General features: G+C 40.6%; 1 protein-coding gene across 1 annotated transcript; it reads left to right on the top strand.

The window, feature by feature from the left end:
* Positions 1-2,252: 2,252 nt before the first annotated feature.
* Positions 2,253-9,086, top strand: MCTS1 (MCTS1 re-initiation and release factor; the record flags this gene model as incomplete). The annotated part of the gene is made up of 6 exons (XM_082004173.1): positions 2,253-2,506; positions 3,491-3,643; positions 4,360-4,457; positions 5,578-5,711; positions 6,763-6,830; positions 8,949-9,086. 6 exons carry the CDS (start codon positions 2,253-2,255, stop codon positions 9,028-9,030), a joined length of 789 nt encoding a protein of 262 aa, XP_081860299.1. The 3' UTR covers positions 9,031-9,086.
* Positions 9,087-12,456: the final 3,370 nt, after the last annotated feature.

Here is a 12,456-nt window from a genome sequence, read left to right as displayed (position 1 = left end):
ACATGAGTAAAAGTCCCTTTTCCTGGAGAAGCAGGAGAGTTAACCTGTCCATGCAGTCATTCAGGTGGGAGTCTGAGACTGTCCCATCAGTCAGAATACGCAGCTCCTGACCAGTCATGGTCAGGAGGGAGCCGGGTGCAATGGATTTTGCCCTTTTGCCACTGAAACATACTGGGGGAAGAGGTTCTAAATCTTTTCTATTTAGCATATGACCCTGAAAAGTAGGTTCTCTAGGAGTTGGAGGGGCTATAATGCCATTTGCTGGATGTGCTTCTTGCTTTATCAGTCTTATACAGGTACCATGCTTTTAAAATTCTGTTACTTAAAAGTGACACTGCAAACAGAGCAAAGTTTGCAAAAAAAAAGGAGCACAAAAAATGTATGGAATAGTTTGTTAGTGTGATAAACTCCTGTTCTCACCACCAGCTTTCTGGCAGTGAGGCTGAACCAGAATAATGAGAGCTGTATTATGAAATTCCAGTCTAGATACTCAGAGCCTTTTTCAAAAATCCTTAGTACAAGCAAATTTAGATTGAGCAAGGAGTTTGCTGGCCTTGCAGCTACACCAACAAAAAGCGTTGGGAAGAGAAGACGGAGGAGTTGAAACCAAACTCAAAGTTAGCTCAGGCCTGAAGGGAGCCAGTGGTCCAGGTGCTTCAAAGTAGCAGAATAATGGAGATAAGAGCTTCCTGTTAACAAAAAGCCATTTTTGAAAATTAGGAATGAATCTTGCTCTCTTAGGCTAGCATGAAACCAGCGGTTCAGATGGTTTCAGCGAGATGGGCCATATTTATTGGGGGTCATTGAGGGTAAAAGTTTACCTTGTGTTTCTAACATTCAAGGTGGGAGTATAGTGAATTTTTCACTACAGTTTTATAAATGTGAGCACAGCTGCAAGGATTGTTTACTTGGCAAAGTATTATTTAATAAAAGCTATTCTGAGGAGCACAAAAAATGTATGGAATAGTTTGTTGGTATGATAAGCTCCTGTTCTCACTCTCTAATCTGGGCCTGAGCTATATTGCTGTGTTTCAGTTAAAATTGAATTCTTGATTACAGCTTAGTATTTTTAGTGATGCTACAAAGTAGATGGAGGCGGTGTCAATTAGTTAAATGCCTGCATATTGATGTAATGCCATGGTTCATTCCTGTCCATTTTAAAAGTTACTGGTGTGTTGCTGACTCTGTATTTCACTATTTGAATAAATGATACCATGTATAAAGGCTTGATTTTACTTTGTATGACTGATGTAACTCTTTAGTATTAGGTTTTAAGTAGTTGTTTTAGTATCAAAGCTGATTAAGTTCTTTTGTATAGAAAAAAGAACTTGATAGTTAGCATAAATGATGACCTGGTCTTTTATGTCCTCTCCCTTCTCCCCTTTATGCCAGTGGTAACATTTCCATTACTCTAAAAAGAAATTCCATTACTCTCAGAAGCATACATACAGGCAAGAGCAGTCACCTGTATGTATACTTCTATAGCAGCTGCCTGCCTAAAGAACAAAAACGTGCATGTCTGCTCTTCAAAGAGTTAAAAAGCAGTATGGTAAATTCCCTCTATCTATGTTTTTCTGTTAATATTCACAATTACTGTAGCCATCACCAAGAAAGACCGAACTTGATCCTAATAAACACTATGTAGCATGATCATCTTCACCAGAACCCATCTCTCTGGCACTTGAGATCATTGCTGGAAGCCAGGTTTCTTCTGCTCCTTCTCCACCTTGAAGGATGTGGCAGCGTCACCTCTGACCAATTCCCTGGCCAGCACCAGTATCTGCTGTTTGACAAGAAAAGCCTTTTTTTCAGCCCCCCTCAGAATGCTGTGGACAGGATCTTGCGTCCTGTTCTGATGCTGGCGGGAGGATAGCTTCTGCTTTGCTAATTTGAAGGTGGCTGCTGCTGTTAAACACATTTTGCATTTAAATGAAGTTAGCAGTTATTAGCACTTTGCTTTTCTCTCCAAAGGTTTATTTTAATGAAAAGTGACATATTACCTGGGAACACAGCACCAACTCTGCAAGTAGCAAGCACCTAGTTCGTGTGAAAGCCTTGATGAAGCCGCCTCTGTGCAAAGGGCTGCGGTTTGGCAGAAGAACCTGCCAAAGGCCTTAGAATGAGGTAACTTCCCAGCCCCGTCTGAACGTGTGCTCTGACAAACGTGGGTTTACAGGCATCCTTAGAAAACTACAGCCAGAGCACCTTCCCTCAGGTTGAATGCTTTAACCGGGTGTGCTGGTTTGTAGGAAATGACCCGTGTAAAGGTGGACTTTGTCCTTCCCGGCAGGGCTGTGGTTGAGAAGGAGGCCACGCCGTTCCGAGTCAGGAGCACAGGAATGGCAGTACTGGATCGCACTGGCTCCCACCGCAGGGAGTCAGAGGGCAGCCACAGGAAGGGCCGTCCCGCGGCGCGGTGGCTCTTACCGGCACAGAGCGGCGGGCCTCGGGAGCGGCCCGGCTACCGCCCTGGCCAGCAGGCGCTGCGCGCCGCCCCCTGGGAACTGTAGTCCCCGCCCGCCCCGGTGACGCTGTGCGCGCGTTCCGTTGTTATGGAGTGGCGCGACAGGCCGTAAAGCGCGCGGCGCTTCCGGCTGGCGCGGAGGGGTGGGCTGGCAGCCTCGTGTGAAGGAGCGCGGAGGCTGTGGGTGCCCGCGCCGCCGCCCGCCGGCCTCACGCCCGGCCCTCCGCCCCCGCCCGCCGGCCGGCCCCCACCTGCCTCGCTCGCCCGGCGCCCACCGCCCCCAGGATGTTCAAGAAGTGAGTGGGGCCCGACCCGCCGCCCCCACCAGGCCGGGGCTCGGGGGCGGTGGGAGGGGGGAGTGAGGGCCGGGGCTCGGCGCTGCGCCCGCGGGAGCGGCGTGGCCGCGTCCCGCTCGGGGGCTGGGGCTGGGGCCGGGGCAGCGTGGGAGCGGCTGGTCCTGCTCCCCGCCAGCCCCTGCGGCCTCCTCGGGGCGCAGGGCGCGTTCTCAGCCGCCAGCTTCGCCTTCGGGTGTGCTGGCCGGGGCTGCTTGGGGGTTTGCTGGTTAAAAGAGAAAAAACTAAAAAGTAAGCTGAGTCATCAAGTTGTCTGAACTTTAGGGTTGTGCAAAGCGCAGTTTGTATGTCTGTGGTCAGGGTGGAGGACGCTTACAAGTACATCTGAACAGGGCTATAGGTGTTAGTGTTACCAGCAAAGTCTACTCTACGAGCTAGATGAAATAATGCTGCGTGCCAAGGTGTATTTTTGAGACTAAAAACATGTTTCATGGATGTACACAAAGTTTAGGGACTAAGGCAGACTACTAGTGGGAACTTCCCTGCCTTCCTCAATCTCAGTGTTCCCAGGGAACAAATTAAAGCCTCGTGAAATTCTAGATTTGAGAGTTGGACAGATGTGGTACTGCGAAGGTGTTGCAGAGAATTTATAAACGTTTCTGAAGAATGCTGCTGAGGTACGGCATTTTTGAGGCAGCAAGCTGAGCATCTCTGAAACACTTTTGCTTGACAGGTTTGATGAAAAGGAGAATGTATCAAACTGCATCCAGCTGAAGACTTCAGTTATTAAAGGTATTAAGAATCAGCTGATAGACCAGTTTCCTGTTATTGAACCATGGCTAAACCAAATTATGCCAAAGAAAGACCCAGTCAAAATAGTAAGATGGTAAGTTTCTTTTTTCTTAACCCTTGCTTACAAGGTGTTAGGATTGCTTCCTATATATGTTTATTTTTGTATAGTAGATGAACCTAGTGGTTTTGAAAGGCTTCTCATTTCATATAGATAATAGTCTGTGTTATGGCCGAAGCAGAAAGCTTGCATGTGCTCATCTCGCTCTTGATGGCATGCTAGCGGGACACTTGAGGAAAACAAAAATGCTTCCTAGGAGTGAATGTGCAGCATATTTGGGGGCTCTCCAGGGATCAGCCTGTTACTGAAGAGAAGCATTCAGCTTTAGGGATAGGGAAGCTCAAACTTGTTTGGATAGCTTCCAGTAGCTTTTTTTTTTTTTACTATTTTTGGGCTTCCATATATTATCTGAATTATTTTCTTTTTTTTTATATAGAGGGTAGTATATTTTTGCTGATTCCTTCTCCTTGTCCGCTCTTTGTATTGCATTTGAAAAAAACCCACAGAACTGCAGTTTGTGAACAGCTGGATGTTTGTGGATTTCTTTCTTTTTTTTAAAGGGGAAGGAAGTGTGCAGGAAGCTAGTGCTGAAGAACAAGCCATAAAAAAAGAGAATTTTTTTAGTTTTCTTGCTAACTGACTGTCTTAATTCTCAGATGCCAAGATAGACCAGACTCTGTGAAGTGAAATATTTCATTTAAAGTATAAAAGTGTTAAGTAGCTATTGGAATATTTTTGTTTTAATCTTGCAGTCATGAACATATAGAAATCCTCACTGTGAATGGGGAGCTGCTGTTCTTCAGACAAAGAGAAGGGATTTTTTACCCAACACTAAGGCTGCTTCACAAATGTAAGTTTCCTGAAGATGGTGGTGATGGGGAGAGAGGAGTGAGCGCATGATTCCACAGGACTTCTGTACAAACAAAAAGAACTTACTGCTTACATGCATATATATATATATTTTTTTATATATATATATTCTCCAGAGTAGATCTTAAAGATATAGTATGCCTTCTCAACTGTAATTTATTGCTTTGCTATTTGAGGTGCCTATATAGATTGCTTCCCCCTTAATTATTGTAATGCTATATGTTAAGCAATCTAAACATTGATTTCTAAGAATTAAATGTGCAAAGCTCTGCAAAAAATCTTGAGCAAGGTTTCCCTAGGACAGAAATCTAAATTTCCTGTTGTTAGTCCTTATCTTTGTTCTTGCAAGTCTTCCTTTAAACCCTTTTTGCTTCCTTCCAAATACTTGTAGGTTCTTACTAGAAAAATATTCTTTAATCATGAGTTTAATAATAATTAACTTCGTATATAACATAGCAAGTATGTTTGTTTCCTGTAAGAATTTATGCTGCGTACCATTTACAGTTTACTCTCTTGCATTATTTTTCTTGTTGTTCTCACTCTTATGCTTGATTGTATTATGCTGATGTGGATGAGCGTAGGTGTCCCTAAAAACGTTACTCAGTCAAATCTCAGTCTTTGAAATACTTCAAGAAGGTGCTTGCACTTGAAGGATGGCTTGGAGAGCTGACAGCCTTCATGAATTTTGTGCATCTTTGTCTTTTTTGTCCTGTTAACATTAAACTGCTTCTTTTTCATGTAAGTGGTTATACATGTAACTTGAGGGATTTAAGACCCCTTGGTTTTACGATCTCTCGGTATGTGGGCACTCACATGATTGTTTTCATTGGGGGGATTTGTTAAACGTATGCAGGAGGCATAGGCCTAGTGGTGGATTGTCCTTTGGATCTCAGATAAAAGATGCGGTCTGGGAGAACATCACTTGTAATACCCTTTCGGGACAGTATAGCCCAGTAGGGGCTCCGGTAATTATTTCTCAAACTTCCTACCCTTGCAGCACACTATCTATCTAATTGCCTCATCTAAACTGATTTGATAATGAGTTATTAATGTTGTCATCTTACTGTATTAATTGTAATGCTGTATCTTTCCCCTCCTAGACCCATTTATTCTACCACATCAGCAAGTTGATAAAGGCGCCATTAAATTTGTACTAAGTGGAGCTAATATAATGTGCCCTGGCCTGACATCTCCTGGAGCAAAACTTTACCCTGCTGCCGTTGATACTGTTGTTGTATCCTTCTTTAACTATGAGTTACTGCTTGTTGTGTGATGAGTCAAATTTCTGTTCTTGTGTTCTCAGCTGATCTTAATCTGAATTACTTTGGGTTTTTGATGGTATTTCATGGAATAACTAGTAATCTGAAAAGAGCTGCAGGGTTCAGATGTTATTTGGCTGGGTTAAAATGGTTCTTAACTTTTTTTTTACTTACTGTGATGTTTGAAACCAAATAATTATTCCTGCTGTGCTGTTGGGTGGGATGCTGTTCCATTAATCTAATTGATGCGTGGAGCTCCTTTGTGATTTTATGCAAAACTTTAAAAATAGGTGAGGTGCAGTGTAATTTGTCCCCCACCTCCTTAATCAATCTTGTATCTCCTTCAATTCTAGAAGAATTTGCTTCTGTTCCTAGGGAATTTGGAAAGATGTTTAGGATCAGCTTTACTGTAGTCAGGACTTGCTCTATGTGTCTGATGAAATTAGCATATGTAAAATTAGGAAAGTATGCTAATTCACTCCTGCTTATGATATTACTGAGAAAGGAACCCTGAGCAAATACAGCATTAGTAATACCAAGCTTTTGTTGTTTGTTAGATGCTAGAGGAAAAGATCAGTGGTTGGTATCCCATGTTGTGAAGCTTTGAAAAGAACACATCTGATTTCAGTACTTACATGTTTTTTTTAGATTTGTATCTCAATTCTTCTGTACCTGGGAATCTAAAATGGCCCCACAAACATGCAGTTTTGTTCCAGAAAGGGTGAGACTTTTATCTCTGTGTTAGGCAGAAAGGAAGAAATGGAGTGTAGTGCTGGGAGATCTTTTTCTGTAATTGCTGTTTGAAGTTCATAAATACATGCTTTGTTCTACACACTGTGATTCAGTTGTTAAATGCAGTGCATTGTTTTGCTTATCTTTAAGAGCTAGAGCTCTAGAATTACTGAAGGGGTAAAAGTTTAACAAGGGATTTTGAAACTTTGGAAAGTTGTTTCCTCATACTGCTTTTACTTTTCTGAAATAGTTTAAAAAAAAAAAAAATCTGTTTTCCTTAGCGGTAATTTGTAGGCAATAATGGCAGAGGGAAAACAACATGCATTATGTGTGGGAGTAATGAAGATGTCAGCTGAGGACATGTAAGTGCTTTAAAAATTGAAATATAATCAGTCCCACGTCATTATTCCTATGTTTGGAATATAAGCACCACTGTCAAGGTTACTGCATCACTGTTCCAGTGTATGTTGTTCAAGTACAGAATTTATTTAAGGTTTCATTTTGTTGATTAATATTTGGGTAAGGAAGAGGAGAAAGGGAATATCTTCCCTACTTATTTCTTTACCAAGCGGAATCAAAGTAGTTCCTTCATGTGAATATGGATTTTAAGACACACAACATTAATATTACCTCTGAATGTTAGTATTTCTTGCCCTCTGATCATACTTCTCAAAGATCTTGCTGAACAAAAACATAATCTGTATAGAATACTTACTACCTGGTCTGGGCAAGAGATGTAATGTGGATTTGAGGTGGTTGAAAATGTGGATGTGTTTGTGGGTTGGTTTTTTTTTCCCTTGTCTGCAGGGACAGCAGAGACTAGTCCTGCTGGTACTTGGTTGACCACCTGGGCTTTCGTCCGTGGCCTTCTTTTTTTCTTTGCGTTGTATCCACATGCAGCATTCCTGCCTGATGTGCTTATTAGTTTAGCTAAGCTTTTTGTGGAATGTAGAGGTCTGTCTGGGGCATAAACATGAACTGAAAACTATTTGAGAAGGAAAAGAGACAGAAAATGGAAACGGATGATGGTTGTTCTTAGCATTCAGATAGTGCTAAGTTATAAGGAGCTAAACCACATTGTCATTTTAAGTTCTATGATGTCTTCCAGCAGGATGTAATAAGATGCACCCAGCAGGTTTGGGCTGTGTTGGTTCCAGCTCTGTCTAGCACTTGTGTGGGTGAGGAAGGTGGTTTTGATGAGAACGAGTCACTGTTTCTTGTGGGGATAATTCTCAGTGAAATAATCTTCTGTCCTGGGTCACTCTGTGGTACTAAGTTGTAATGGTGGCACAAGGGAGAGAGGTGGGAGCATGTTACAGAGGGATAGAGTGGGACTGCAGCAACCTGGATTTGGACCTGCTGTAGCTGTTGGGGAATTACATTCCTCAGGATTCTTTGTAGTGCCTTCAAAAGACTCCAAGAGTAGGAAAGAATAGCTGCTTTTGTCCCAGTCCTACTGGACTGATCTGCTGTGACCACTGCAAACCAAGATTGTCTGTATTCCTAACTTCAAATTCAGCAGCATTGCAGCCTGTGAGAAGCCACATACACTGGAGAGGAAAATGAAATGATCCTGATCTATGCAGCCTGTTAGCCTGCCTTTTTGTGATACTGTTTAAAGCAGAAAATTGTGAAACAGTATGATTTCAGTCACTTGGTGTGCTTATGATGCATGATGTGTTCATGGAATTAACATAGCAGCGTTTTCCTTCCCGATTACTTTTGTGTAAGTAATGGAACACTTAGGGTAAATATGGTAAATGATACTCTTCAGGGGAATGAAAGTTGTTCTCAGTCCTAGAATAATTAGATTTGTTTATTGTGACAAAACTAGATTTTTTCCATGGAATAATATACTGGATGAAAGATGAACACAAATCCAATGCAGATGCACAAAATAACCATAAGTTGACGTGATTCAAAAGATACAGAAGGATGGTATGTCTGTGACATGCTGGAAGTCCTTGGCACAGAAATTTAGCATTTGTAATGCTTTGAATGGGTAGATGTCTTGTAACTAGCAGTGAAGCAGCTCACCTGTCTTTGACTGTGTCAGTGGCACACATGGAACCAGAACTTGTCAAATTCCACAGTCCAGCCATGTTGCACCACCTGCTCTGCTAGGAGGGGGGACTCACATAAAACTGCTGTGTTACTTTGGTAGAGAAGTGCTAAAATCAAGAAAAATAGCAAGTGTTGTCTGAAGAACTGCCTCCCACAAAGAAGTAGTTAAAAATATTGTGGAAGGTTGTTGACAAAATGTGGAAGACAAATATTGTCATCTTATCATTCAGCAATGTGGGTGCATGTAATAACAAATACTGTTTGTTGTCCACCTGCTGGTCAAGTTTTTTTACTTTGTGATAGCTTCTCCCCTTCCAATTCATAAATATTGCATTTTCTACTTTAAATATTGTATTTTGTACTGCTCTAATATTTAACTTAGCTAATACTTCTGTACCTTTTTCCTTCTTCTACAGTGAGAAGGTCAACAAAGGGATTGGTATTGAAAATATCCACTATTTAAATGATGGCCTTTGGCATATGAAGACATACAAGTGAAACAAAAGGAACTGTGTTGCTCCAAAGGAATGCACTTAGATTAAATGTGGACTGCTTTGTAATTCCTTGTTTTTAATGTGACTGAATGTACAAATTATTTTGTTCTGTGGCTATGCTAAATAAATCAAGTGAATGCGAAAAGTACTGTTAGGCTACAATAGTTTTCTAGATTTCTTTTTATTACAGTTCTTTTGTTTTGTCTTAAACCCAAGTCTTCAGTGACTGAAGATACCTGATGGGAAGATCCTGCATGGACTGTGAGTAGACTATTTCAAACAAAAAGGAGGAAAAAGCCAAGAAATGTTTACATTTTTATGCTCTTCTAAAAGAGTAATATAAAGCCTATGTGAAATACAATTAATATGGTTTATAAAACCTCTGAAATATTTCAGATTATTTTCTTCTGATTAACATCTTGTTAGTCTACCTGTTTCTTGAATGTGGAGAAATCAGGTTTTTGGACACTTATTTTTTAACTTAATTTATTAACAGCATTAACTATTAACTTCAGTATTTTACTTAGGGATTTTCTCTTTTTAATATGCATTTATCTGTATAGAATTTATGAACTTAAACTGGTATGTGGACTAGAAATTCCTTTTATGCTGGTTCATACCTGAAGAATATATAGATGTTCCAATTTCTACCTGCCAACACTGTTTGATATCGCTCTCCTTATAGTGGAGTTTATAGTAATGGTGGGCATACTCCAGATGGAGTGTGTGCCAACTTGGTGCCTGATGCTCTACCCCCTGTTTGCCGGCTTATTTTAGGAGCAGAAACAAAATCGCTGTTTAAGAAAGGCATGATAGCAAAACATGGTTATCAGTGTAGCCAGGAGCAGCTTCTTCAGGTAGAACTTCAAAAGAGGTCTCAGCTTGTGCGCACTGCCACATGTATGTACACCTACACAGCGGGTTAAAGAGCACCGTGTATTTGTCTGAATAATCCAACTCTGTTCAGCAACTGCATACGCAAAGCTATGCCTATGGAAAACAGCCTGTGCCATGGAATCATTCAATAAACTAAGGAAACTTTTAAGGTCTAGCACTCATCACTCTGTCTCTGGAAGCATTTATTAATATTTCAAGTCTCTCTTCTAACACTTGTGTGTTATAATGGCAGAATGTAATTGTCTATGCAGGTGCCTTCTCTTGGTGCTGTTCTGCATGTTTGTTTCCTCACTCTGTTACTGTTACAGAAGATAGTGGCACAGATACTGTCCATCTGGTTTTAAAGTCAAATTAAGACATGGGAGATGGAATGTGTTACCTACTATGTGCTACTTTTAAGTTTCTCCTGTAAAATTATTTACAAGATCGTACTTTTGAAAATGACAGGATAAATCTGAAGCTATTTATTAACGTAGGAAAACAAAAATTAGGGTGATTATTACAGCAGTGTTGCAGAAAAAAGTGGTCAAACCTCAGACCTTCCCTTCAGAATGCCAATGGACATTTTTATGCATCTTAAAGACTGCTATAAATGTACCAATTTCTTATTAGTGCTATGGGGAATTAGTTTGTACTGCAGTGGCTCTTTTTTGCATAAAATGAGCTAGTCTTGTGTTCTGTGGCTTTCTTTTTCCCCTTCCATCTTGTTTTCTGTTGTGTTACCTTACCTCAAATCTGTGATACATGAGGTTCATTCTGGTTTGAATTGTTAATGCCCCTTTTTTTCCTTGACTTGCCCTATGACTGCTGTTGTTGCAGTGGGGTCAGAACTGTCTTTGATATCAGAAACACCACTGAAATCAAAATTTTACTTTCTTCATCTGGCTTTGTGAGAGTATTCCCAACTGTGGATCTAACCTTTGGAAAAAAAAAAAAAAGATTTTGTAAGAAGATACAAGTTAAATTGTGCTTAAATTAAATTGTATACCAATTTAGCAAAATGTTTTCAGAAATACTAACTTAAGTTTTACCTCGGTTTTGGCAGCTGTCATATACACTTTTGTCTTGCTATGTCAGCTGAACTCGGACTGATGTGGAGGAGGGGAATGTGCAAAAGGTGAGACAAGGTGCACCTTCTGCAACAGCTGAGCTGTGGTACTTGCCTGGGGATCTGAGCAGTTGTCTTGCTATTCTTGTTAAAAATGAAGGCCCTGATGCTTAAAACAAAAAAGATGTGGATATTCTCAGCTCTGAAGCAGCCGATTTACTTCTCCATCTGCCCCCTTGCAGCTTAGGATAGGATGAGGTATTACAAAGTTAAAGAAAGGTGAGATAAAAGACCTGAGAAGAGAGTATGTTATGGATATTGCAGTACCAATAAAGCCTGTGGTAGTCTGAGGTGCAGTACCTTCCTTAAGTCTTGAAACATCCAGGTCAGGTCAGTGAATTCTAAATGGAATAAATATTGAAGTGCTGTTTATTCCCATTGGCAGTGACTGGAAGGGAGTGTGACCTGGTAACTTGCAGAAAACTGATTTCAAGTGCACTCAATTGTAAACGCCACCCTACTCCCCCAGCCCAACCAAAGAAAAGCCTACCCCACAAAACCACAACAAAAAAACAGCTGGCAATCCCCCTCCAACCACTGTTGGGGAGTTCTGAATATTGCTTTGTTGTGCATGTAACCTGTTTTGTGTAATATTCAAATAAAGGCTGGGAGTGCACTTCCTGCATCTTGGAATTAAAATATCTACCCTACATTTGTATTGACAGGTAATAGTATTTACAAGGAAGAAGTTGGGTAGCACCACTAACTGGATGCTTACATATAAAGTGAAATTTTAAATGAGCAATTACCCTTGTGCTAACAGGCCATGTTAATGCTTTTTCAGATATAGTTATCTCTTTTGTCTGCTTAAAAACAGCAGTCCAAAGGTCACTTAATACTACTGTGCTGCAACTTCCTAACAGATCGCATCAGCTTGCTTCCTGCCAATTCCTTCCTGGGTTAGGAGGCTATCCATAAAGGTGCTAATTAAACAGCATAGCTCAAGCTATTGTGTAGTTTAGTGTAAAGGAAATAACTTAAAGTTAGTCTTTGAGACTGAATCTGTAGTCAGTTTTATTGGTACATCTTAGAAAGATATAAAGACATTCTAGAAATGCCTGGAAGAATGGAAAGAATCAAAGTCTTGCAAAAATATATTTGTACCAGTAGACTAAGGTTCACTTGAGTTTTCATTAATAAATATTTACATATAAACCCCCCCATATAAATTTAATTTCCTTTTATCATAAACATTAACAACTTCATCATTTAATTCCAGCACTGTCAAAAGCCAGAAGCATTTCTGTATAAAAGATTTAGAAAAAAAGTTCTCCTTCCACTTTTAAAATTAAGAGTTTTACCAAACCTTGATGTGCAAAAAAAATTGTACACTAGTACCACCAGATACAAAAGTCACATCTGTCAGTACAAACGTGTGTCATGAAGAGCTGCCTCCATGGTTCCAGGTTTTTCTCTGAAGGGACA

This window comes from Phaethon aethereus (assembly GCF_964289735.1).
Source record: "Phaethon aethereus genome assembly, chromosome: 10".
Lineage (NCBI taxonomy): Eukaryota > Metazoa > Chordata > Aves > Phaethontiformes > Phaethontidae > Phaethon > Phaethon aethereus.
This window is presented reverse-complemented; position numbering and strand designations above follow the sequence as displayed.